The sequence below is a fragment of the Erythrolamprus reginae genome, chromosome 9 (assembly GCF_031021105.1).
Source record: "Erythrolamprus reginae isolate rEryReg1 chromosome 9, rEryReg1.hap1, whole genome shotgun sequence".
NCBI lineage: Eukaryota > Metazoa > Chordata > Lepidosauria > Squamata > Dipsadidae > Erythrolamprus > Erythrolamprus reginae.
In genome coordinates, this window is record NC_091958.1 from 39073237 (window position 1) to 39101119 (window position 27883).

Here is a 27883-nt window from a genome sequence, read left to right on the forward strand (position 1 = left end):
TCAGAACAATAAACCAGTGGAACGGCTTGTCTTTAGAAATTGTGGGTGCTCCACCACTGGAGGCTTTTAAGAAGAGACTCATCAATCGCTTATCTGATATGGTATAGGTCAGTGATGGCGAACCTATGGCACGGGTGCCTCAGGTGGCACACAGAGCCGTATCTGCCGGCACAGGGCCGGAAAAGGAGGGGAGAAGCCTCCGTGGGGCTTTTATAGGAATCTCCTGGGAGGAAACAGGGCCAGAAAAGGTGGGGAGAAGCCTCCGTGGGGTCTCTCTAGGAATCTCCTGGGAGGAAACAGAGCCGGAAACGGCAGGAAGAAGTCTCTGTGGGGCCTCTCTAGGAAGATAGAGAGCGCCACTATGCCTATCGTCCCTGTCCTATTGTCTTCTTTTGTTACTTTTTATCATTACTTATCTAATGTTTTATTTGAACAAATTATCACCCTATAATTGTTTGACAAAATAAATAAATAAGTAAAATAAAATAAATCTCCTGAGAGGAAACAAGGTCAAAAAAGGCGGGGAGAAGCCTCTGTGGGGCCTCTCTAGGAATCTCCTGGGAGGAAACAGGGCCTCCACCCTCCCTGTGGTTTCCCCAATTGCACACATTATTTGCTTTTACATGGGAAAAATTGCTTCTTCTTACAAACTTTTCTACTTAAGAGCCAGGGTCACGGAACGAATTACTTTCGTAAGTAGAGGTACCACTGTACATCTGAGTTGTATTTAAAAATGGAGGAGCTTTGATCACGTGATCATGGGCTGCCATCTTGACTTTTAGGACTAACCCATTGCATGGGCATCCTTTCACCTTGGAGTAGGATGCTGGGCCCGCTGGAGAGTCCTTGCAGGGGGTGCTGGGCCATTCCCCCTTCTCCCTGCACCGTTGCTGCCCAGGGCTCACCGGAGTTATTGTGCTCACCATTGTAGAGACAGGAATGTTTTTTCTTTTTTAAATTATCTCTGGGTGTTTTCATTTCAGATTCCCCCTTCTGTGCCAAGCTGCACATTATGCAGCTGAGGATTAAAAACTAATAAAGCAATCGTATAATGCTGACAAGAAAGAGCTGTTCCGGAAATCAAAAACCCAGCTAGACTAAAAGAGAAGCAGGCTTTAAAAAATAAAAAAATAATCAGGAGTTTTAATTAGACAGAGGAAAGTGGGGAGGGGGGAGATAAAAAATAAAAGTCTGCAGGTGAAATGAGATTTAAGAGGGCTGGGAGAAAGACCTGCAGAAATTCTGGCCAGCCTCTTGCTGAGAATAGAAGAGCCACCCTGCAGGTACTGAGTCCAGCTTTGCAATCCAGAGCTCGGTTATTAAGGAGCATCAGAATCAGAAGACAGCTGGGAAGGATCTGAAAGGTCTTCTAGCCCAACCCCCTACACCAGTGATGGCGACCCAGTTGGCTTGACCAAAATAAATACAGTAGTACCTCTAGATACGAGCTGCTCCACATGCAAGTATTCCAAGATATGAGCCACGAGGGGAGGGAAATTTCTGTTCCAGACCGGAGCTCAAATTCGGGATACGAGCCGAGCGTCCACTAGGTGGCGCAAGAATCCTTGCTTCTGGTTATCTCGGAGGGGAAAAACAAAGTCTAAAGCCATTTGTTCCAGATACAAGTTGTTTGACATACAAGCTCCCTTCTGGAATGAATTAAACTCGTATCTAGAGGTACTACTGTACTTAAAACATTAAACCAGACAAATGCCGTGATAACCAGCAGTGAGCTACGAGCCGGGATGCTAAATTGAGCTCGCCACCGCGGCTCGTAAGATCTTGCGGGTCCAGCGCGATTTTGCTGCTGCAGCTGTGGAGATAGCAAAATCGCGCATGGAGCCGCAGGTAAAACCTCGCCTAAACACAGACGCAATTTTGCTACCTCCACAGGTGCAGCAGCAAAACCACGCTGGTCCCGCAAGAACTTATGAGCCGCGGCGGCAAGCTCTATTTAATGGTTCAGCTGGTAGCCCACCGCTGGTGATAACATAAATACAGAAGAAACCTAATTGTTAAACCTTCTTTTCTTCCACATGAAAAGAATCAAAACGAATCCAATTAATTCAAGTATTAGATTAACATACCAGTTATCGAACAAAGATAAAACTCTGAAGACATATTCAGAGTTTTAAAACCAAATTAATACATTGGTTTAATTAAAAAAACAACTTAAGTTAAACTTATAAACATGAACAGGATACTTTTGAAATAGATATTTTATCTTTAGGTTGCATAGTATAAGAGTTAACAAGATGGTTAACAAGTGTGTAGGAATGTCCTCTATATTAAAATGTAGAGAGATTTATAAGTGACAACTAATGACAGATGTAAATATGTACATATGAACATCTTCTTTTATGTGAATGTATGTTTGTTAGTCTTTTTCTTTTATGTGCCATATTTTTCAGAGTATAAGATGGACCGGAGTATAAGACGCACCTTAGTTTTGGGGGAGGAAAATAGGGGGGAGGAATCTGCTTACCAGATATTCATCTTGATAGTATCCTTAATCTGGTCAGCTTCAGCACATTATTTTATCCCCTGGTTAAGGGCTTTAAAAAAAACTTTATGAGAGTAACAATAACAGAGCTTGCAAGCCAGTAAGAGCTGGGAACATTGTTAGCTCCTGGTTAGGGCTGGAAAGAATCTTATTTGGAGCAAGTTAGAGAAATGAAAAAAAAACCGCTGCAAAGACTTAGGGCTTGGAAAACATTCTTTGCAGAGAATAACAATGAAAGAACCTGCAAGGTAAGAGCTGGGAAGATCGTTAGCACCTAGTTAGGGCTGGGGAAAAAGCTTCGAAAAAGGCTACACTCAGAGTATAAGACACACCCAAATTATCAGCCTTCACAGCCCTATGCCATTCCAGACAAGTGGCTGTCCAGTCTCTTCTTAAAAACCTTCAGTGATGGAGCGCCCACGATTTCTGGTGGCAAGTTGTTCCACTGGTTAATTGTCCTCACTGTTAGGAAGTTTCTCCTTAATTCCAGGTTGCTTTTCTCTTTGATTCGTTTCCCTCCATTGTTTCTGGTGCTTTGGAGAATAATTTGACCCATTCTTCTTTGTGGCAGCCCCTCAAAGATTGGAATTCTGCTATCATGTCACTCCTAATTCTTCTTTTCTCTAGACGAGCCAAACCCAGTTCTGTTCTTGATATGTTTCCGTCTCCAGCCCTCTAATCATCCTGGTTGCTTTTCTCTACACTTTTTCCAAGTCTCGACATCTTATGTTATCGTGGTGACCAAAACAGAGATGCACCATTCCAATAGCGGCTTTCCTGTGACGAGATCAGCTTGAGGTTCGCAGGGAAGGGAAGGGAGGCCTTTGGTGACTTTTGCTCCTGTCGTGGCAGGTTCTCCGCTTTGCATCATGCTGCCCTCAACGGCAACACGGAGCTCATCCTGCTGCTTCTGGAGGCCCAGGCTGCGGTGGATATCAAGGACAACAAAGGCAAGCATACGCAGGCTGGTGTGTGTGTGTGTGTGTGTGTGTGTGTGTGTGTGAAGGTGGCATGCAAGGGCAGGGGCCACTTACATTTGCCACCGGTTCGCATTGCGATGTTTCCACATGTGTGCATATCCTCATGCAATTTCGCTTCCGTGCATGGTCAGTAGCTGGAATCCCCCCCGGAACACAGCTGATGGAGCTTATCAGCTGTGCTTCGGGTGGAGGAATAAAGGTCAGACTCAGTTTCAACCCCGGGGCTGGGTGGGTGGGCCCTTTTTCAAGCAGCAAGGGAGAAAACAACGTCCAAACAATTTTTTTAAAAATGTAAATTTTGGTTATTCCGATAAATCCCTACCCTCCTCACGTTTCGCAAACTCCTTAAAACCCACCTTTATCGTCAGGCATGGGGCAACTGAGATATCTCCCCCGGGCCTATACAATTTATGTATGGTATGCTTGTGTGTATGTCTGTGTAATAATGGGGGTTTTAATATTTTATATTGTAAATTATTAGATTTGTTATAAACTGTTTTTATTGTGTTGTGAGCCGCCCCGAGTCTACGGAGAGGAGCGGCATACAAATCTAATAAATAAATAAATAAAATGAATAAAATCTAAATGAATGGGAAAAACTTTGGAACCAAAATTATAAGTTAACACTGGCAATCCCTTATTTTTTTAAAAAAATGGCACTTCACACCCATCGCGCATTGCTAAGATGTTTCCAAAATTTTCACCAAAAGGTTGGAAGGACAAGGAAAAAGTGGGCACTTACTATCATGCCTGGTGGACGTGGGGAAGAGCCTTCTCTGTTGCAGCTCCGGTCCTCTCTCCAGAGATTCGCACGGCCCCCACTCTTCTCACCTTTCAAAAGGCGTTTAAAAACATATCTTAATCCGGCAGGCCTGGGGTCCATGAGCGAGCATCAGTATGAATGTGGGATGCTTGATTGTTTTAGATTGGGTTTTATCTAATTTTCTAACGTTTTAATTGCACTCTATTTTTACTGTGTCTTTTTATCCTTGTAAGTCACCCTGAGTCCATGAGGAGAAGGGCGGTCTATAAACCTAATAAGTAAATAACAAATTTATTCATCTACTCCATGGGTAGATGTCCCACTGTTCATTGGAGCCAAAACCAAACAAATACAGAATATATCGGACAGGAGAAGCTTAAACACCTGATTTCAATAACTGGCAACGGCTCACAAAAGCTGCCAGTCACATCTGCTTCCCTTCAGAATCCAGGAAAGTAAAACTCAGAGTTCATTTGAACTTAAAAGAGTATTTTTACCGGATCAGAAGTGAACACATCAAAAGCAAAGCAAAGCCTGAGGAGAAAGACACGTAGAACGTGTATTACAAAGATCCCAAATCCGTCCCAGCAACTCCCCTGGGTCATCCATCCAATCCCTATGTCAGTGATGGCAAACCTATTTTTCCTCAGATGCCAAAGGAGCGTGCGTGCATGCTATCGCACATGCGTGAGTGCCCACACCCATAATTCAATGCCTTCGAAGGGCAAAAACAGCTTTCCTCGCCCCCACCATAGGCCCTCTGTCTCCCAAGTTCTGGTGGGCCCAGTAGGCTCGCATTTTGCCCTCCCCACCCTCCAAAGGCTTCCCTGGAGCGGGGAGAGGATAAAAACACCCTCCCCCATCCCCCTGGAGGCTCTCTGGAAGCCAAAAACGCCCTCCCAGAGCCTCTGTGTGAGCAAAAAATCAGCTGGCCGGCACACACATGCATGTTGGCCAAGCTAGGGCAATGGCTTGCGTGCCAGCAGATATGGCTCCACGTGCCACCTGTAGCACCCATGCTCTAGATTTGCCATCACTGCCCTATCTCCTTAGGTGTCAGGTGGGAGCATCATCCATGAGGTTCTCCACAAAGGGTTAAATAAGGTCCAGGGGGAAAGTGTTTTTAATAGGAAAGTGAACACAAGAACAAGGGGACACAATCTGAAGTTAGTTGGGGGAAAGATCAAAAGCAACATGAGAAAATATTATTTTACTGAAAGAGTAGTAGATCCTTGGAACAAACTTCCAGCAGACGTGGTTGGTAAATCCACAGTAACTGAATTTAAACATGCCTGGGATAAACATATATCCATCCTAAGATAAAATACAGAAAATAGTATAAGGGCAGACTAGATGGACCATGAGGTCTTTTTCTGCCGTCAGACTTCTATGTTTCTATGTTTCTATGGTATGCAATGGCCATTGACCTTGATCCTGTGATAAACAAGTCCAAGCTACATAGCAGCGCCTGGCAGAAAAGGGGGATGCCATTACTCCCTATTACTTTTTCAAACTTTCTCAGCAGGGCCCTACAGCACATCTTCCTCCCCGCCCCCCTCCCCCAGAATTCCAATGTCCTCTCCCCTCCCACCATTTCAAATGGAAGCCGATACAAGCAGGCTGAAGGAGAAGGAAGGCAGAAGCCGACACTGCCCTCGCCTCTCTTCAGATTAATCCTTAATCTGGGTTCGTCTCTTGGCTTTGCGGGACGGCTGTTCTGTCGAAGGACCTGCTCCCTCTCTCTCCGTGGCTGAATTTCTGCCTTTTCTGCAGGGATGCGACCCTTGCACTACGCTGCCTGGCAAGGGAAGAAGGAGCCCATGAAGCTGGTGCTGAAGGCCGGCTCCTCGGTCAACATCCCTTCGGACGAGGGACAGATCCCTTTGCACTTGGCGGCTCAGCACGGGCACTACGACGTGGTAAGAGCCAGCACGAAGCCGTCTCCGTCGGAGGAGCACCGCAAAGTATACGAGGGTGGGAATTGAAGTTCACACCATCTTCAAGGTGCCAAGGTTGAGAAAAGCTGCGTTGGCAGAATCTTGGAAGTTGGAAAGGGCGGTTCCCCCCCACACCCCATCGCCTTTTACAGCTCAAGAAACTTTCAGACCATTATATTTTTCCTCTCCTGGAAGCCCATGGAGTGTGGGCGGGTGTGTGTGTGTCTGTAGCAGTTTTTTCTACACCATAATCATATACACTGCTCAAAAAATTAAAGGGAACACTCAAAAAACACATCCTAGATCTGAATGAATGAAATATTCTCATTGAATACTTTGTTCTGTGCAAAGCTGGGTGTGAAATTGATTGTCAATCGGTGTTCGAATATTTCATTTGCACAACTATTCCATTTGCACAACAACATGTGAAATTGATGGACAATCAGTGTTTCTTCCTAAGTGGACAGTTTGATTTCACAGAAGTTCGATTTACTTGGAGTTATATTGGGTTGTTTAAGTGTCCCCTTTATATTTTTTGAGCAGTATATATATATAAATGCATGTACCTTAATAAAGGGATGGCGAGCCTTTTTTTACTTGGGTGCTGAAAGCATGCCCACACACGTGGTAGTACACGTGTGCATGCCCACACCATAATTCAATGCCCCCCATACCCCCTGTCCCCATTTGCATGCATGTGTGACTCTCCACAGTGCCCCACCCCTGGGCATGCATGCACAACCCCCACACTCCCCCATGCTCCATTTTGGGTTTAGCAGCCTCCCTGAAGCCTCTGGAGGTTGGAAATGACTCATTTCCAAACTTCTGGCAGGCCCATTAGGCCCATTTTTCACCCTCCCCAGGCTACAGAGGCTTTCCTGAAGCCTGGGGAGGATAAAAACAGCCTCTCCCACCCCCCAGAGGCCCTCTGGAGGCCGGAAATGGCCCATTTCCTGACTTCCCTTGGGCCCGGTAGGCCCAATTTTCACCCTCCACAGGCTACAGAGGCTTTCCTGGAGCCTGGGGAGGATGAAAACAGCCTCCTGCACCCCTTCAGAGGCCCTCTGGAGGCCAGAAATGGCCCATTTCCTGACTTCCCTTGTGCCAAATAGGCTCATTTTTCGTCTTCCCCAGCCTTTCTTGGAGCATGGGGAAGGCGAAAACAGACTCCCCTGCCCACCCGGACGTCCTCTGGTGGCCAGAAACGGCTCATTTCTTGACTTCCTGTGGCCCCATTTTTTGCCCTCTCCAGCTCCATAGGTCTCTGAGAGCCTCTGTGCGAGCCCTGTACTTACTTAGCATCCAAAGCAGGCCACATGGAGACTCCTGGGAGGGGAGGGGGCAGCATAAGCTGGCCGGCACATGCATGCACGCTGGAGCTGAGCTAGGGCAACGGCTTGCGTGTCCACGGATATGGCTCTGCATGGCACCTGTGGCACCCCTGCCATAAGTTCACCATCATGGCCTTAATATATACTGCTCAAAAAAAAAGAAAAAGGGAACACTCGAAGAACACATCCTAGATCTGAATGAATGAAATATTCTCATTGAATATTTCATTTGCACAACTATTCCATTTGCACAACAGCATGTGAAATTGACTGTCAATCAGGGTTGCTTCCTAAGTGGACGGTTTGATTTCACAGAAGTTTGATTTACTTGAAGTTATAGTCTGTTTTTTAAGTGTTCCCTTTATTTTTTTGAGCAGTGTATATCAATAATATACTTTATTATACCTTTTCCCCCTCCATCATTCTAAAGTCAACCTCATATTATGTACTTATTCCTTCTAACCCTCACTCTGTTATTCTTCATTTCTTCGCACTCCCCTCCCTCTTCCTCCATCCTCTACTTTCCTTCTCCTTCTCTCCCCTTTCCTACTCCCCTCCTTCTACCTTTCTCCTTCCTCTTTCTCATTCTTTATCTTTCCCTGAGTGAATCTTGATTTAATCCCTCTCTCATTTAACAGACTTTACCCCCACCCCCACATTACCAATATCTCTTCTAAGTTTATTATTATTAATCATTTCTATGTATACGGTCCTTCGTTTTAGGCATATGCTGCTCCTCTAGCGCTTCCTCCTCAAAACCTAGTTTTGTCCTCTCCCATAATTCATTCTCTATTTTTCCTTTTTAAATGTAATTATTCTAATTCAACATTTATGCATATCCATTCTCTAGCCCAGTGTTTCCCAACCTTGGCAACTTGAAGATATTTGGACTTCAACTCCCAGAATTCCCCAGCCAGCAAATGCTGGCTGGGGAATTCTGGGAGTTGAAGTCCAAATATCTTCAAGTTGCCAAGGTTGGGAAACACTGCTCTAGCCAATCATAAAATATTCTTATAATATTCTGTGTCTTATCTTTAATTTTCATTGTCAAATCCATTGTGCTTTTTCAAGAAGCACCTGGGTGTTTTTTTGAAGACATTTTGCTTTTCATCCAAGAAACTTCTTCTTTGATGTTGAAGAAGCTCCTGGGATGAGAAGCAAAACATCTTCAAAGAAAAACCGGAAAGTCCAGGTGCTTCTTAGGACAACCAAGACCTGGGTGACTGAGACTGCCATAGACATCTAGCAGGGGTCACCCCATCCATTGGGCAAGTGTGCCTTGTGGGTAATACACATTAAAAGGAGGTGGGGCTTGGATTGACAGGTTGTACCCACTGTTTTGCCCCTTGGTGTGGCTGCTCTTTGGAGGTGATTAGGGGAGGGGGGGTTCCGGGGACCTAATGGGTACATTTGGCAGTTTGGGTCTGTGCCAAAGGGGGGGGTGTCTCTGGGTTTCCCACTCTCTCTCTCTCTCTTTCTCTCCATCCCCCAGTCAGAAATGCTCCTCCAGCACCAGTCCAACCCTTGCATACTGGACAACTGTGGGAAGACTCCTCTGGACCTGGCCTGCGAGTTTGGCCGTGTTGGGGTAAGACCAATCTTTGGGGTGGGGGGGCAGGATTGTGAAAGAGGACCGGGCACAAACCCAGTTACGAAGCCTCACCTTCTCTGTGCCAAAGATGCTGTTGGGAGGAAGCTGGTGGGGCCATTAGGATCTCTGTTAATGGGAAATATATATACGGTGGTACCTCTACCTAAGAACGCTTCTACTTAAGAACTTTTCTAAATAAGAACTGGGTGTTCAGGATTTTTTTTGCCTCTACTTAAGAACCATTTTCTACTTAAGAACCCGAGCCCGGAAAAATTCCCCAGGAAATTTGAGATTGGCACTAAGGCCCGGCCAGTTTCCTGCCATTCCCCCTTTAATCCCGGACATCTCGGGCTTTTCTGGCTGCCAGAGGAGCCTTTTGGTGGCGCTTAAGGAGACTTTGGCAGTCCAGATGAGAGGATCATGCTCCTCCTTGCCACCTCAGAGTCCCTCTTTTATTTTTTTAAGCCTTAAAGTTTTGGGGTGTTTTGATTCCCCTCACTTCACCTTCTTCCTTCAGCAGCGACAGTCCTCCTCCTCTTCTTCCTCCTCCTCCTCCCACCCAAATTCTGAGCTTTTGTTCTTTCTTTCCTAATGGGTTTGCACACATTATTTGCTTTTACATTGATTCCTATGGAAAAAATTGCTTCTACTTAAGAACGTTTCTGCTTAAGAACCTGGTCACGGAATGAATTAAGTTCTTAAGTAGAGGTACCACTGTGTGTGTGTATATATATATATGATAAATGTGTATGACTGGTCTACAATAAATATGTAAAAATAGTTGTGTAATAGGTGGTGAGCACAATAAGAATTGTAACACAGATTGGCTACACAAATGTCCATGTTTTTAAATGTCTTTGTTTTGTATGTCATGTATATATATGTTTATAAATAAAACTTAAGAATAAGAATAAGAATAAAAGGATCTTTGTCAGGGTTCCAAAAAGCACCTGAAATTAAATCAAAAGTCCAAGGCAAAGTATTCCTCAAAGTTCCAACTTATTAGTGGAGCCATTTTGGCACATCTGTGAGAAACCTGAATCTAAAGCTAGGTGAGTTTTTCCACTCCGTTTCAAGTTCATTCCCTTGCTCCCACACACACAAGTTCATCACATTGACCAGTCTCCTTATGCCAACGTGTCTGTTACTCCTATCAACTTCCGTGCAGGTGTTGAACAAAGGATGACCTTGAGAATCCAGAGAGAATTTGTTATGGCTACATCTCTACATTCCTCATGCAGCAGCCCCTCCCAAATTCCCACAGCAAGAATGCTTTCTAAAGCAGTGTTTCCCAACCTTGGCAACTTGGCAACTTGAAGATCAAGATGCCAAGGTTGGGAAACACTGTTCTAAAGAATAAAGTGTGGCGGGCCAAAGTCTCCAAGTCCTGTCAGCCACACTGCCCTCCCCCCGTTCCAAGCGTCCAGCACTCTTTGTTAGAACTGTCCCCACTTTCTTTGGTCCTTTCCTTTGAGATTTGGGGGTGGGAGGTCATATGTTCCTTTGATGTCCCGTCCCCCCTCCCGTGAACTTCCTGCTTAACAACTGAGTAGATCGTTGCATTGTTGGCCACAAGACCAGGATTTGGGGCAAAAGGGGTTATGCATTATATACTGCTGGAAAAAATAAAGGGGACACTTAAATAACAGAATATAACTCCCAAGTAAATCAAACTTCAGTGAAATCAAACTGTCCACTTAGGAAGCAACACTGACTGACAATCCATTTCATCTGCTGTCGTGCCTATTCAACTTTGTACAGAACAAAGGATTCAGTGAGAATATTTCATTCATTCAGATCTAGGATGTGTTCTTTGTGTGTTCCCCTTATTATTTTTTTTGAGCAGTGCATATTAAATTTGAAACCTTGGTGATTTCTGCAGGGTGGTTTGTCAAAGCTTTTTTTTTTTAAAAAAAATCTTTATTAGTTATTTACATTTAAAAAACAAACAAGCAAAATAGTCAACTACAAAAACAGGCAAAACAGAAAAGAAAAAGAAAAGAGAAGAAAAAAAGAAAAAGAATAAGAAAGAGAAAGAGATGAGGGAGAAAAAAATAAAGAAGGGAGAGAAAAGGGGGGAAGGAAACAGAGAAGAGGAGAAGAGAAGAGAGAAACAGGGTCAACTAATCTGCTGACTTTCATCATTACTTAGCCTTTAAGTAGCATTATATGACTTCCCTTTACTCTTTGTTATTAGTTAAAGAGAAATACAGTGGTACTTCTACTTACGACCTTAATTTGTTCCATGACCAGGTTATTAAGTAGAAAGGTTTGTAAGAAGAAGCAATTTTTCCCATCGGAATCAATGTACAGTAAAGGCAAATAATGTGTGTGATTGAGGAAACCACAGGGAGGGTGGAGGCCCTGTTTCCTCCCAGGAGATTCCTAGAGAGGCCCCGTGGAGGCTTCTCCCCACCTTTTCCGGACCTTTTCCTCCCAGTAGATTCCTAGAGTGGCCCCACACAGGTTTCTTCCTGCCTTTTCCGGCCCTGTTTTTTTCAAGGAAATTCCTAGAGAGGCACCACTGAGGATTCTCCCCGCCTTTTCCGGCCCTGTTTCCTCCTGGGAGATTCCTAGAGAGGCCCCATGGAGGCTTCTCCCTGCCTTTTCCGGTTACAGTTTCGGAGGCTCGGGTTTGTAAGTGGAAAATGGTTCTTGAGAAGAGGCAAAAAAATATTGAACACCCGGTTCTTATCTGGAAAAGTTCGTAAGTAGAGGTGCTTGTAGGTAGAGGTACCACTGTATATATAGGAGCTTTATGTTTATGGCCAACCCTGGGCTTTTCTTAAGGGTACTAAGTGATGTGTGTTCCTTACGTTGGGTGGGAAGTGGGAGGATTTGGCTGCTTTGGGGACCTTTGGCTGCCGTCTGTGTGTGAGCCGGGGGGAATGGGGAGATGACCCAGGAGGAAATTCTTGGGCACCTCCTTTCTTTCTCGGCCTGCCAGGTGGTGCAGCTGCTTCTGAACAGCAACATGTGCGCAGCCCTGTTGGAGCCCAAGCCGGGGGACATCACTGACCCAAACGGGACCAGCCCGCTGCACTTGGCTGCCAAGAATGGGCACATTGATGTCATCAGGTGAGCGGAGGGAGGGATCCGGGCCCGGAGAGGCTGGGCAAAAGGGAGGGTCAGGATTCTTGGCCCCTTCTGACAACGCACAACCTGGGTAGCAGAGGTGGGTTCCTACCTGTTCAGATTGGATCTACAGAACCGTCAGTAACTTGGCAGTCTGAATCGCTGGAACTGGTGGTGACCCAGTTGTTGCCATCTTGTTTTTTGCTTCAGCACATGCGCAGGAAGCAAAATCTTGCGAGGAATGTGATTTCGCCCCCCCTTTTTTTTTTTTTGCTTCCTTGCATGTGCAGAAGCAAAAAATCGCCAAAATCTCTCACACACATGCGTCCCTTCGTGAGTCTTTGTTTCCTGCACATGCACAGAAGCAAAACTATGCTGTGACACGCGTGCGTGCATGCCAGAGACCCAAAGCTGCACACACAGTTCAACTTTTACTACCGGTGTGGCATCGTTTACCATTCCAGTAGGTATTCACTACCGCCAAAGAGGAACAGTTGCACACAGGGACCTGAGGGGGAGGTCAATGAAAAAAGCAAGGTGACAGCCATGGCTGGCTCAGAGGCCCATCCTGCTTGGCCTTCATCCAGGCCTGTAAACAATGGAGGTATGTCAGTCACACGATGGTAGCCATCTTCTTCATGATCAATGGCCTGGAGACTAAAAAATACGAGGAACAGTTGCAGGAACTGGGCATGGTCAGTCTGGTGAAGAGAAGGACCAGAGGAGACATGTTAGCACCTTTCTTTCTTTCTTTCTTTCTTTCTTTCTTTCTTTCTTTCTTTCTTTCTTTCTTTCTTTCCTGTCTATCTATCTGTCTGTCTGTCTGTCTATCTATCTATCTATCTATCTATCTATCTATCTATCTATCTATCTATCTATCTATCTATCTATCTATTTATTCAATTTTTATGCTGCCCTTCTCCTTAGACTCAGGGTGGCTTACAACATGTTAGCAATAGCCCTTTTTAACAGAGCTAGGCTATTGCCCCCCTAGGCTATTGCACCTACCTGCCTACCTACCTACCTACCTACCTGCCTGCCTACCTACCTACCTACCTACCTACCTACCTACCTATCTATCTATCTATCTATCTATCTATCTATCATCTATCCAATTTCTAGGCTGCCCTTCTCCTGAGACTCAGGGTGGCTTACAACATATTAATATTACATAACAATGGAAGAAATCGAAATTAAATAAACCAACACTATAAAACATCATTGTAAAATAACCCTTAACTTAAAACATCTCACAGACAGTCCACCTCTCCAACAATCATACGTTGATGGGGCTGGCACAAAGCAACCAAGTTCAGCAGCCCCATGCCTGCCAGCATAGATGTGTTTTTAAGCTCTTTGGGAATAGTACAGATCTCTGGAGGGAGTTGATTCCAGAAGGCAGGGGCAACCACAGAGAAGGCTCTTCCCCTAGGGCCCACCAGCCAGCATTGTTTGGCTGACGGGACCTGGAGAAGGCTGACCCTGTGGGCCCTAACCGATCAATGGGATACAGGAGGCAAGAGATGGTCCTGTAGGTAATCAGGTCCTAAGCCATCTTCCAATATTTGAGGGGCTGCCATAGAGAGAAGGAGGGGGTCAAGCCATTCTCCAAAGCACCCGAAGGACAGACAAGGAATAATGCATGGAAACTGAACAAGGAGAGGTTCAACCTAGAAATAAGGAGGAACTTTCTGACAGTGCGAACAGTCAACCTTTGGAAGTTGTGGGAGCTTCATCACTGGAGGTTTTCAAGAAGAGACGTGACTGCCATCTGTCCGAAAATGGTGTAGAGGGATTGGACTAGATGACCCACAAGGTCCTTTCCAACTCTATTAATCTGTTGAAGTGTCTTAACCTCTAAGGACCTCTTCCAATTCTTATTCCACTTATTATTATTATTATTATTATTATTATTATTATTATTATTATTATTAAAATTTATATACCGCCCATCTCCGAAGACTCAGGGTGACTCACAACATATAAAAAATAGTGTACATTGAGATAAAAGTAAGTTAAAATTAAGAGTTACATTTAAAAAGAAATTTAAAAGCCTGTTAACATGCACACATCCCATTCAGCAAGCTTACTATATATTCGTTATGACCCCAAGCTTGGCCGCATAAGTGAGTTTTTAAACTCTTATGGAAGGCGGGAGGAGGGTGGGGGCAACAGCAATGTCTGGGGGGGGAGTTGATTCCAGAGGGCCGGGGCCCCCACAGAGAAGGCTCTTCCTCTAGGCCCCGCCAAGTGACTTTGTCTAGTTGATCGGACCCGGAGAAGGCCGACTCTGTGGGACCTAACCGGCCGCTGGGATTCATGTGGCAGGAGGCAGTCCCATAAGTAATCTGGTCCCATGGCATGTAGGGCTTTAGAGGTCATAACCCACACTTTTCTCTCTTGCAGGCTTTTGCTCCAGGCTGGCATTGACATTAACCGACAGACGAAGGCAGGAACGGCGCTGCACGAAGCGTCCCTATGTGGCAAGACGGATGTGGTGCGCCTCCTCCTGGATGTAAGCCCCCACCCACCCCCATTTCCCAGGGAGGGAGGGACCCATAGATTTTCCCAATGGGTCTGCAGGCCCCCTGGCGATTGTGACTGCTGGTGACTGGCATCCAGGGTCAATTCCAACTGCTCTTCACTCAGAGGCCTCCCCCCTCCCGTGTCCTCACATAGATACCCCTCCCCTTCTCTTCCATAGAGCGGGATCAATGCCCACATCCGGAATACCTACAGCCAGACCGCCCTGGACATTGTCCACCAGTTCACGGCCACACAAGCCAGCAAGGAGATCAAGCAGATGCTGCGAGGTGAGGATAGGTGGGAGTCTTGGGGGGGGGGGCTGTTCTGCTGGGCTCTCTGGTAGGACCCTCCCGAAAATTCAAAGGTACAAATTTCAGACACACACACATTTGAAAATTCAAAACAATGTTCTTTATCACAAAATTCAAAATAAACTAAGCACTCTTTTTGTATTGCAACAAAGTGACACACACACACACACACACGTTGCTCTGCTTTGTCTTCAAAGGTGTGAAAAAGCAACAAAAGTCCAGCAACACAAGATTCCTGACGAACTGCGATCAGATATTCTTCCACAACGGCCAAACCCACATGCTGCTATTTATAGCAGCAGCCCTAATTACTGGAGCCCCACCCAAACACAGGTGGCCTCCCTTATTTTCAGTAATATGTTCTTACTTGGTCACTTCTACGCATAATTCTGAGCTTGCGTGGGTCCAAAATATCATCATCTGAATCAACGGAAGATAAGGGAGAGTGACTTCCTGGGCTGTGTGCCAAGCCCTCCTCTGCCGAGTCACTCCCACCTTCTTCTTCATCCAAGGAAACTAAACTCTGGACTGATTCTGTCGGCATTAACACAGGCCTGTGACATGTTGAATTTTCCCCTGCATCCACCTCCCCACTCACTGGGGCAGGAGCTGGGCCAGAGCCAACCACAACAGGGGGCATAGCCAGAAAATCCTCTACAGCTGAGCTGCCCCTGGTGGTGCCCTTTCCTTCCTAAATGGGAGGGGCTGTGCAAAAGTAGCTGACACCATTGTTCTATGTTTTTCTTTTTTTTTAATTAATATATTTTTTATTAATTTACATACCTTCAAAACCATACAAAAAAAAGAACTACATACTACACAAATAACTTATACATACAAAAACAACAAAAACAAAAGAAAAACCTAGTTGAATGAATGCGGGTGATTGTGGTTTTTTAGGAATAATGGGGGTTTAGAATTTGTAGTATTTTTAGTCTCTGATTTCTCACACGTTTTGTATTGTATTTGTGCTGTTGTAAGCCACCCTGAGCCAGTGGAGAAGGGCGGCATAGAAATCTAATGAATGAATGAATTAATTAATTAATTAATTAATGAATAAATAAATAAATAAACAAACAAACAAACCTTCAAACAATAAAAAAGACAACATCCCAATATAGATAAATACAGTTACATTTATACAATTATACACCTCGGGGTTCTCTTACGGCTATTCATATCGACATATTAACTAATATGGTTATATAGAATAGAATCATTTTATTGGCCAAGTGTATAAAAGAAAAAAGATACGTTTGTCAAAAATCAAGAATCATGTGGTACAACACTTAATGATTGTCATAAAGGGGTCAAATAAGCAATGAGGAAACAATATTAATAAAAATCTTAAGGATACAAGCAACAAGTTACAGTCATACAGTCCTAAGTAGGAGGAAAAGGATGATAGGAATGATGAGAAAAAACTAGTAGCAATAGTAGTGCAGACTTAGTAAATAGTTCGACAGTGTCGAGGGAATTGTTTGTTTAGTGGAGTGAGGGTGTTCGGGGAAAATGTTCTTGTGTCTAATTTTCTTGGTGTGCAGTGCTCTGTAGCGATGTATTTTTTTCCATTTAAAAATAAACTTTATTAAATAATTAAGATAAACAAAATTAACAAATATGTTTGACATTGGTTGAGGTTTTACATTTCAGCAGCTTTTACATTTCAGCAGTTTTGATGGTAGGAGTTGTAACAGTTTATGTCCAGCATGCGAGGGGTCAGTAAATATTTTCCCCACCCTCTTTTTGACTCGTGCAGTATACAGGTCCTCAGTGGAAGGCAGGTTGGCAGCAATTGTTTTTTCTGCAATCTTGATTATCTTATATATTATTGTTATTATATATTATATATAAAATATATATTATATATTATCTTATATATTTTCCTATTGATGCTTTTTCCGCCTTGACATTATCATTGTTTAAATAGGTCAGTTAATACAAATAATGTCTGTAATTGAGTACCGTTTTAGGGCACTTCTGCTCAAGACAGTAAAGTTTGCATCCGTCTCCGTTCCCCATCCCCGGCTTTCTGGATTTCCTCCCAAGAACCTTTTGTGTGCCAAAAAGGAACTGGCTCAATGCCAGCTCACTGGGTCTCCCTTGTCCCAAATCTACCTGGGACACCTGCATTACGTGCATCGCGGTGCCTCTTCTGAAAATGAGGCCATTTTGACCATCTCACATCTATAAATCTAATGTTGGGATGAAGCTCGTGGCTCTGCCGCCATCTACTGGCTCAATTTAGGGGAGACATGCCAAGAGTGACGATGGTGGTGGAAGACCATTTTATTTTTATTTTTATTTTTATTTATTTATTTAATTGGATTTATATGCCACTCCTCTCCAAAGACTTACAACACATAAAAAAGAAGAACAATACAATATAGTTGTCATTTGTGTCCCTCTTGGGAGCAGTTCTGGGGGATCCTTAGTAGTTGGGAGGGCTTAAGAGCTGCTGGCCTTCAAGGAAGGGATGGTCAGCCTTCTCATGAATGATAGCAGGCCTGGAGGGCAAGGCTAGCAGTGGGAAGGGGTGCCCAGAGCACATCAGGGGCTGCCTGACCTAGCCAATGATACAAGGAGCAATAGCAATAGCACAGCCCTCTTCCTTCCTTCCCTCCCTTTGCTTATTGCCCCCAACAATCTGGGTCCTCATCTTACCCACCTCGGATGGGCGGAAGGCTGAGTCAACTTTGAGCCTGGTGAGATTTGAACTGCCAAATTGCAGGCAGCCGTTAGTCAGCAGAAGTAGTACTATATTGTAACCACTGCACCGTCTCTCCTTCCTTCCCTCCCTCCTTTCCTTTTTCCTCCTTCTTTCCTTTGTTCGTTCCTTCCCTCCCTCCCTTCCTTCTTTCCTTTCTTTCCTTCTTTCCTTCCTTCCTCCCCTCCCTCCCTCCTTTCCTTCTTTCCTCCTCCTCCCCTTCCTTTCTTCTTCTTTTCTTCCCAGATGCTTCGGCCGCCCTGCAGGTCAGGGCCATGAAAGATTATTGCAACAACTATGACCTGACCAGCCTCAACGTTAAAGCTGGGGACATCATCACGGTGAGTCCCTGCGGGCACTGAGTTCGAACGCTCCTGGGCCAAAGATGGTTGCAGACATGGTCCAGCCTTGCCCCCAACAGATGCCCGCCTCCCACTTGAAGGCTTGACTGGACCACGTTAACAATGCCCAGTTACAACTGTGTTGGGCAAACTCCAGCATGGTCGTAACTTGAGGATTACCCATAATAAGTATTAACCTGATGCCCTAGGGCAAGGATAGGCAAAGTTGGCTCTTCTGTGACATTTGGACTTCAACTCCCAGAATTCCTGAGCTAGCACAACTGGCTGAGGAATTCTGGGAGTTGAAGTCCACAAGTCATAGAAGAGCCAAATTCCCCTACCCTTGCCCTAGGGTAGTGATGGCGAACCTTTTTTTGCTTATGTGCCCAGCACCCATCATGCAATGACATACCCACACACGTTTGCACAACTCCCCTCTGCCCCCCATGCATGCTCAGCTGATTTTCAGCCTTCCAGAGTGGCCTCCCTGAGGGGGTGGTGGAATAGGCTGTTTATTGCCCTCCCTAGGCTTCAGGAAAAGCCTGTAAATGGTGAAAAACGGTCCCAACGGGGCTAATGGAAGTTCAAAAACAAACTTCCGGTAGAGCCGTTGGGCTGTTTTTTTCCCCCCTAAGGCTTTAGGAAGCTTTTGTTAAGCCTGGGGAGGGCGAAAAGGGACCCAACGGGCCTACTGGAAATTCATTTCCATTTTCGGAAAGTTCGTTGGGTCCGATTTTTGCCATCCGCAGGCTCCGGAGGCTATCCTGAAGCCTGGGGAGGGTGAAAATGGCCTCCCCCCACCCTCTGGAAGGCCGAAAATCAGCTGGAGCTGACATAGGGCAATGCCTCATGTGCCCTCAGGTATGGCTCCATGTGCCACCTGCGGCATGCTTGCCACAGGTTCACCATCACTACCCTAGGGCACGTGCAGAGTACAGAATGGTGATTGGGGGTGGCTCTGGGTTCAAGAGAGGAGAGGCCACATTTTTGGTGGCGGAAACATTTGTGGAGGCAAAACAATCAAGATGGCGGATGAAAACTTCCTGTCGCCATTTTGACTTTCTGTTTCCCTCTCGCAGGGGACCGTGTCCCGGCTATTCCTTGCTCCCTGGCCGCTGACCAGTCTCTGCCTCCTCTCCTCCCCTCTCCCTGCCCTTCCCACAGGTCCTGGAGCAACACGCCGACGGCCGGTGGAAAGGCTGCATCCACGACAACCGGACAGGCAATGACCGTGTGGGATACTTCCCGTCCACCCTGGTTGAGGCCATCAGTAAACGCACAGGCAAATATCACTCCTGGGGGGCTTCCCAGCCTTCTGAGGGGTGGAAAGGCACTTGGGGTGGGGGGGTTTCACTCCTTGTTCTCTTTCTGGCTGCCTGGGTTTGCTCTGCTTCCACTGGGGGCTTCCAGATAAGAATTTTAGACATCGTGGAAGTTTAGGCTTGGTGGGAGCAATGTGGTCTTTCCTTGCACCACTAAGCCTCTATCTTTCTCTTTGGTTCCATTTCCGGTCTCTTCAGTTTTTGACCCACACACACACACAAGAGAGAATTGGGAACACCCCCTATTCTGTACCAGCGATGCACCTCCCCCCCAAGAAGTAGGTCCACACACACGGATTTGACAAGATTTTATTTTAAATAAATAAATAAATTTTAATTATTTATTTATTTATTTTAATTAATTAATTAATTTTTAATTAATTATTTGATTTAGTTAATTATTTAATGAAATTTAATTGATTGATTGATTAATTAGAGTTGAAAGGGACCCTGCAGGTCATCACGTCCGACCCCCTGCTCAAGCAGGAAATCCTACACTTCCCCAGTCAGATGGAAGTCCAATCTCCTCTGGAATATGTCCAGAGTTGGGGAGTTCACAACCTCCGCTGGCAGGCCATTCCACTGGTTGATCGCTCTGACCGTCAGGAAGTTCTTCCTTATTTCCAGGTTGAACCTCTCTTTGGTCAGCTTCCAACTGTTGTTCCTCCTCTGGCCATGTGGTGCTCGGGAGAATAGTGTGGCCCCCTCTTCTCCATGGCAATCCCTCAAGTACCTGTGTACTGCTATCATGTCCCCCCTGGCCCTTCTTTTCACTAGACTATCCATGCCCAGTTCCTGCAACCTCTCTTCATATGTCTTGGTTTCTAGTCCCCTTACTATTTGGGTTGCTTTTTCTGCACCTTTTCCAGAGTTTCTATGTCTCTTTTGAAGTGTGGTGACCAGAACTGGATGCAATACTCCAGCTGTGGTCTGACAAAGGCGTTATAGAGTGGTGTTAATACCTCCCTAGTCTTGGAGTGTATCTCCCTATTGATGCGGCTTAAGATCGTGTTGGCTTTTTTAGCTGCTGCTGCACATTGCTGGCTCATATTTAGTTGGGTTATCCACCAGGGCTCCGAGATCTCTTTCACAGTCACTACTGCTAAGCATGTAATTCTAATAGTTTAGTAGTGGGGAGGTTTAGATGTTTTAAATGCATCAGCAAAGCAAGAAATAAGTCCGTTCAGTCTCAGCTGTTCATTAGAGTATCTAACAATAAATCACCCCCCCCCAAAAAATACTTCTCTTTGATCAACCATCTCTCATTAACATGACTCACTCTGAGTTAGCAGAGACAAAGATTCCACTTTCTAAATTTGTAATTCAACATAAATATTCAAAGCGCCAGATCTGAACATCCATTTACCGTGTTTCCCCGAAAGTAAGACAGTGTCTTACTTTCTTTTTATCCCCAAAAGCCCCACTATGTCTTACTTTCGGGGTATGTCTTATATTGGAAAAAACGGTGCCCGTTAAGTTACCTCGTTGAGCAGGAAGGTAGCGCTGGAGTCAGAAAAAGACATAGACAGATGAGGAGGGAGCCGGCCGGCCGGCGAGGCCCAGAGTGCGCTGCCAGCTGGGAAGGAAGGAAGGAGGGAGGGAGGCGGCCCCCGCCCCCGCTGCTTTCCCCGCCGCGCCACTCCCAAGCGCCTCCCTCGCCCTCGCCGCCGCCGCCTTCTCGCTCTCCAGGTCCAGCTAGATGAGAGGGAGGCGGCAATACCCCCGTGTTTCCCCGAAAGTAAGACATATGTCTTACTTTTGGGGTACGGCTTATATTAGCCGACCCCCCTGAAACCCCCGATACGTCTTACAATCAGGGGTGTCTTACTATCGGGGAAACACGGTAGTACATTTGAAAGTTGACTTCTGCACTAACTCATCACGAAGCCCACCCTTAAAAAGCCAAAAGGCTTGGCTAATTGTTCTATAGAGCTATTCATGCATAGATCCTTTTCCTGTTCAGCCATTCCTGCCTGCTAATACTTCTGCGCACTCTAGCTCCGAGAAGAGGCTCTTTCTCTTCTCCTGAGTCACTCATAGGCACCTCTAGAGGTGCAACAGGGCCTGGTTGGCTTTCATCGTCTGACCCCACTTCCTCTACGACCTCCTCACTCTCAGACTCTGGTGCCAAGTAACTGGCCTAGGATACCAACTCACATCCTCAGAATCCATGATCAGCTGCGCAGGACGTGGACAGGCCACAACAGCCCCCCAGTCTACGGTTTGGTTAACATTTGGAAGCATTCAGTGGGTGCTCAGATACTGCATGCATTTTATTTTACTCCCATTAAAGGTCACCTCAAAGCTGATAGTGAAAAACATGACCCAGAAAAGAAAGCCAGTGATATCCAATTCCAGCCAGCACAATCAAGCAATGACTGAGCATCTCTTGAGGGCTGGAGACCTCCAGGGCTTGATGGGTCTTCAATGGGGGCCAGCTGGGAGCCATCGTGGGGTGTGAAACGGCAGCCAGTCGAGGCGGTCAGGAATGATGGCAGTGGTTTCTAGAGTTTCCTGAATGGGCACATACTGGAGATGTGCCCAGACAGCTTGGCCAGAGAGAATGACAGAGAAGGAAGGGACCTTAGAGGTCTTCTAGTCTAACCCATCTGTTCAAACAGGAAACCTTGTACCATTCCACATAAGTGGCTCTCGAGTCTCTTCTTAAAAGACTCCAGTGATGGAGTACCCACAACTTCTGGTGGCAACTGGTTGATTGTTCTCAGTGCCAGGAAATTTATACTTAGTTCTAGGTTGGATCTCTCTTCAATATCTTCTTGCCGTGTCTTCCAGCACTTTGGAACAATAACAGAAACAGAATAACAGACTTGGAAGGAATCTTGGGGGTCTTCTAGTCCAACCTCCTGCTTGAACAGCAGACCCTACACCATTTTGGACAGGTGGCTGACCAGTCTCTTCCTGAAAGCTTCCAGTGATGAAAGCTTCTAGGCCCTACAACTTCTGAAGGCAATTTCTGTTCTACTGGTTGATTGTCCTCACCGTCAGAAAATTTATCCTTATATCCAGATTGGAAAGATCACCTCTAGGATCTTTCCCCAACGCTATGCAGACCTAGAGCCAAAAGAGAAGGGATGATAAAAACCCGTTCCACCCAGAGTTGTAATTGCAGCATACCCAGAGAGCAGGGGGTTGGCAAGGACTTCAGTCTGCTTCGAAAGCAGCTGCACTTGTCGGATCTTTGAATCCAATCCAGATTTTCCATGTGAAAACCTGGCCTTGTATCCTTTTCTGTGGCTCCTTTCCACATCGTGCAAAAAGAAAAAAGGAGCTACCATCCAGCCTTGGTCATTTGAAGATGTATGGACTTCAATTCCCCAGCCAATCTGAAGGATTCTGGGAGTTTGAAGTCCATACATCAAGGGGCCAAGGTTGAAAAAAAAATTATGTCTCTAGATTTGCCAAAATTCAGATATCCATAAAAGGGCATTTTGGAAGCTCTCTGGCACCCTTGCCTGGCTGCTTGCTGGAGTCTCAAAGGTGTGGGTCCCCCCCCTCCCAAAAAAGCAACTGGACTGTTTTTGGGAGGAGCTTCATCAATTGTGATTGCAAATAGGTACCATCTCCATAAACCCTTGTTAGAAGTTTGTGAGACAGGAAGGTCTTTTGCACCAGATCAGTTGCAATTTGGAAACTCAGTTTCTCAACCAAGAATTCCCGGAGGCTTTTAAGAAGAGACTAGACAGCTACTTGTCTGGAATTATGCCAGGGGTTCTCAATCTTTCTAATGCTGCGATCCCTTAGTACAATTCCTCATGTTGTGGCAACCCCCACCCATAAGTCTAGCGACAATTCTCCCAACTGAGCTTTAAGCTGATTGGCAGGAAGATCAGAGGGACACGCCCATCGTCAATGCCTGATTGGTTGGATTGTCAAAATATGTTCCAAGGCGCCAGAATAGAAGCTTTAGTTCCAAACACCATGGGAAATTTGTCTTTTCCCAGGGTCTTAGGCAACCCCTCTGAAATGGTCATTCAACCCCCAAAGGGGTCCCGACCAGTAATGGGCAGCCAAAATTTTTACTGCCACACTGTGGGGGTGGCTTATTTTGTGGGGGTGGCTTGATGGTCATGTGACTGGGTAGGAGTGGCTTGCTGGCCATGTGACCAGGTGGGAGTGGCTTGAACGATCATCATCGTTCAACTGAACAGTTATGTCCTCCGCTTACAACATCTCCAGTGTCGCTCGCTGGGGTGACAATTTGCTTTGTGTTTCCCGTGCTCTTCTTCCTGGGTCGCTCCCTGCCTCAGGCTGGGTAGGTAGGCGACCGGGTGCTGATCAGCTGTTGAGAAAAGAGGGGGGAGGAAATGGCCCCCTGCAACTCCTGCTGGTGCTGGTCTCCCTGCTGCTTTCCAAGGAGGAGGAGGAGGAGGAGGTGGGGATAGTCAGCTGGAGCTGGGCATACGGCTTCATTTCCGCTGGTGGAACTGTGTTCCACCCTGTCCTGCCTGCTGCCCACCCCTGGTCCCGACCCCCAGGTGGAGAACCACTGGTCTAGGTGGATCTTCTACTTGAGCAGGGGTTTGGATTAGAAGATCTCCAAGGTTCCTTCTAAGTTCCAACGCTCTTCTTCTGCATTCTGTAATTTGTAGCCTGTGGCCTCCACCCAAATCTTACTCTGTATCTGGAGGAAAGAAACCAGCCACTTATATGCAGCCAAAGCCTTAAATTGGAGCTGGCTGATATTCCCGTCCTACTTTCTGAAGGTTGGATGCCTCGTAATTAATTTTTCTACCTCTCCCCTCCTGATTATTTCCTCTCCCACCCCACATCTAATACTTTGCTTTATTGCAACTGGAGATTTGGCGCTGGGGGAAAAAAAAGAAGAAGTAGATTATCCCTATTTAAATTCCGTTAGAATCCTGTTACACGTATAATTAATATTGTAAGCCCCAATCTTCTTTGAAGGCAGATTAAATCCTCAAGAGCGGGTAGGTGGGAGAGAGGAACGGAGGCCTTAAAATCAGGGAGGGCCACCCCGGTGTGTGTGTGTGTGTTTCCCTTAAACCTGGCAAAGTGCATTTGACAAGAGACGGTGGCTTCAAGCACATCCTTCGCCAGCAGGGATGCCCCTGTGGTTTGCAGCCGGCATCATTTTCCTATCCCCATAATCACCTGGGGATCCCTTGGGGAAGGCTTGCGATTGCTCAGGAGCTTTTGCGTACCAGGCAATTTTGCAGCCATGTTGCAGGTACAGTACAAAGAGGGGTGGGCTGCTGCCCAGACCGGGGGGAGGAGAGCGCAGTGGGGTAGCGAAAATGGAGCTCCACCCCGAGCACCCAATTTGCACCAAAAGATGTTGAAAGAAAAATGCAGGGCGTCCTCTTTGGGCAGCCTCTGTGTTCTTCCCAATGTGTTTAAAAACCCGAAAGCCGGCGATTCTGCTCCAAACAAAAGTGTCTAGGAAAAGTATCAGGAGATAAGATCTGGAATGAATTCTATGTGATCTGGGTTTTTGCCTCCCCCTCCTTTCCGAATGGCTGTAATATTCTCTAGAATAGTGTTTCCCAACCTTGGCCACTTGTTGAAGATATCTGGACTTCAACTCCCAGAATTCCCCAGCCAGCATTCGCTGGCTGGGGAATTCTGGGAGTTGAAGTCCAAATATCTTCAAGTGGCCAAGGTTGGGAAACACTGCTCTAGAACAGAGGTCTTCATCGCTGGCTGGAGAATTCTGGGAGTTGAAATTCACAAGTCTTAAAGTAGACAACTTTGGGGACCCTCTGCAAGGGACACTGTAGATTGTTGCCTTTGAGTAAGTGATTACTTTGTGAATGGCCATTTTAATCATGAAGGCACCTGTATGACAGTGCTCAAAATGTGCTTTCAAAATTCTAAGTGGGATGTTTCTGTCCTTTCATTGTTCTATGGCTGCTCATTTCTAGGATGGGGGTGAATTCGGTGACCTGGTTGTTTTGAGTCCATTGATATGGGGATTGTTTTGAGGTTCTTGGAAATTCCTTGATTGTCAAGCCACATGATTGTCAAGCCACTCCTCCCTGGTCACATGACCATCAAGCCACACCCACAAAATAAGCCACGCCCGCAATGTGGCAGTAAAAAATTTGGTTAGCCCTTCACTGAGTACCAATTGACATTGGGCTCCCTTTCAGTAGGGGAAAAATTGAAGGAGAACGAGAGAAAGAGGTTTACCAGTGAGACCGTAGCACACACACCCCTGAGATTTCAATGGTGTGTGTGTGTGTGTATGACACACTTGGCTGTGTGTGGCTCCTTCCTTCCCCCAGTAACCCCACTCCTGGCTCTCCCTCCCAGCTTGCAACCCCCACTTCATGTTGCCTCTTGTCTTTCTGTTGTCAGGTCCGTGGGATGCAGAGTCAGACCCTTCCCCAGGGCAGTATCAAGCCATCTCCCTCCCAGCTCGGGGGGCTGCCCTACCCAACGGCCTCCCTGCTTCCTCCTCCTCCTCCTCCTCTCCCCGACTCCATCAGCTCCATTGCCTGCCTCCATCTCCAATGCTCCCCCATCATCCGCCTCTTTTCAGTTCCTTCGGCTACCGCCAGCTTTCCCAGGGCGGTGCGGAAAGGCCTGGCGTCAATCCAGGTAGACCCTCCATTCATTTTATGTTATGTTCCGTTATGTTTTGGCCATATTTGGGTGTGTGTGTGTTTGTGTGTGTCCTTCCAAACATTTGTGCAGCTTTTCATTTGGCCGTCGTTCTTTTGGGTGAGTCCGCCTGTGCAAGCCAGGGGTGGATTCCTATTACTGCCACTACCGGTGCGCTGTGCATGCAGCTTCGGTTAGCTTGCATGCGCATGCATGCATTCCAGCATGCTTTTGCTTCTGTGCATGCGCAGGAAGCAAAATCTTGCAAGGGATGCGCGTGCAGGCGTGAGATTTGGGCAATATATTTTTTTGCTTCCACGCATGCAAAAAAAATTAGCTGAAATCTCGTGCGCGCATCCCCTGGAGATATTTTGCTTCCTGTGCATGCGCAGAAGCAAAACCATGCTGGGACATGCACACACACATGCAAGATAACCAAAGCTGTGGTGTCTTTTAGCAACCCACTACTGCTGTGCCACTACTATTTGTGCGTCAGCGTCCGTGGTCGGTGGCTCCCAGTTCAGTCCAGTTCTGGTAGTGCTGCCAGTGGTGGGAGACTCTGCCTGTCCACTCAGGACGCTTCTGCGCATCACATGTTCATGCTTACACACGGATGAACCGGTAGTAAAGGGGTTTAGAAGCCACTCCTGGCCAGGGTGTGTGGTTGAGTTGATGAAGATGAGGAGTAGGTTGATCCAGCAGGCGAGGCAGAGAAGGAGGTGAGAGGCGGTAATGGGTTGCTAGCCGGTATGTGCCACGCTGCATACCGGTAGCTAAAATGCGCTGCATGTGCAGCTCCAGGTGACCGGCGGGCAGCCACGTGCATCCGAACGAGATTTGGCTTCTGCACATGTGCAAGAAGTGAAATCTCACAAGAGGACAGGTGGCCAAATGAGATTTCAGTGATTTTTGGCGATTTTTGGCTCCTTCACATGCGCGGGTGCAAAACTCTCACCAAAATCTTGCACGTCCACGCCTCCTCTCGTGAGATTTCATGTCTTGAGCATGCGCAAAAGCCAAATTTATTTATTTATTTATTTATTTACTTACTTACTTACTTACTTACTTACTTACTTACTTACTTACTTACTTATTTATTTATTTATTTCGACTTCTATGCCACCCAATCCCGAAGGACTCGAGGTGGCTTACAATAACATAAAAAATACAAATGCAGTGGTTCCTCTACTTACGAACTTAATTCGTTCCATGGCCAGGTTCTTAAGTAGAAAAGTTTGTAAGAAGAAGCAGTTTTTCCCATAGGAATCAATGTAAAAGCAAACAATGCTTCTGATTGGGGAAACCACAGGGTCCTGTTTCCTCCCAGGAGATTCCTAGAGAGGCCCCATGGAGGCTTCTCCCCGCCTTTTCCGGCCCTGTTTCCTCCCAGGAGATTCCTAGAGAGGCCCCACGGAGGTTTCTCCCTGCCTTTTCCGGTTACAGTTTCAGAGGCTCGGGTTGGTAAGTGGAAAATGGTTCTTGAAAAGAGGCAAAAAAGTCTTGAACATCCAGTTCTAGAAAAGTTTGTAAGTAGAGGCGTTTTTGGGTAGAGGTACCACTGTACAATAAAAAAGAAGTCAAATCTCACTTGGACGTGCGCACCTGCCTACCAATCACCTGGAATTGCACACTCATCGCACTAATAGCGGCGGTAAGTAGGAACCCCCACCTGGTGAGAGGAGATCAGGTTGACTGAGGGCATCTCACAAAATGGCTGCCATGTGAGGGCGGGGCCAGTTCCAACACCTGTAGATTAGAAGACCGCCCACCTGCCATCACTTCTAGACCAGAAAACTCTCATCCCCTTCTGCCGATGTTCTAGTTTAGCCATTTTAAGACTTGTGCACTTCAATCCAGCAACAGTTAGCTGGGGAATTCTGGGAAATTGAAGTCCACAAGTCTTAAAAGTGG

General features: G+C 46.3%; 1 protein-coding gene across 1 annotated transcript in view; it reads left to right on the plus strand.

Moving 5' to 3' along the window:
• Positions 1–27883, plus strand: part of CASKIN1 (CASK interacting protein 1) — a 160551-nt gene that overhangs the window by 93949 nt on the left and 38719 nt on the right. Inside the window, exons 3-11 of the mRNA XM_070761710.1 lie at positions 3356–3453; positions 6020–6165; positions 9007–9102; positions 12053–12183; positions 14587–14695; positions 14885–14993; positions 17971–18065; positions 19230–19347; positions 25727–25969. Coding sequence (XP_070617811.1) covers positions 3356–3453; positions 6020–6165; positions 9007–9102; positions 12053–12183; positions 14587–14695; positions 14885–14993; positions 17971–18065; positions 19230–19347; positions 25727–25969 — 1145 coding nt within the window. The remainder of the gene's footprint in view (positions 1–3355; positions 3454–6019; positions 6166–9006; positions 9103–12052; positions 12184–14586; positions 14696–14884; positions 14994–17970; positions 18066–19229; positions 19348–25726; positions 25970–27883) is intronic.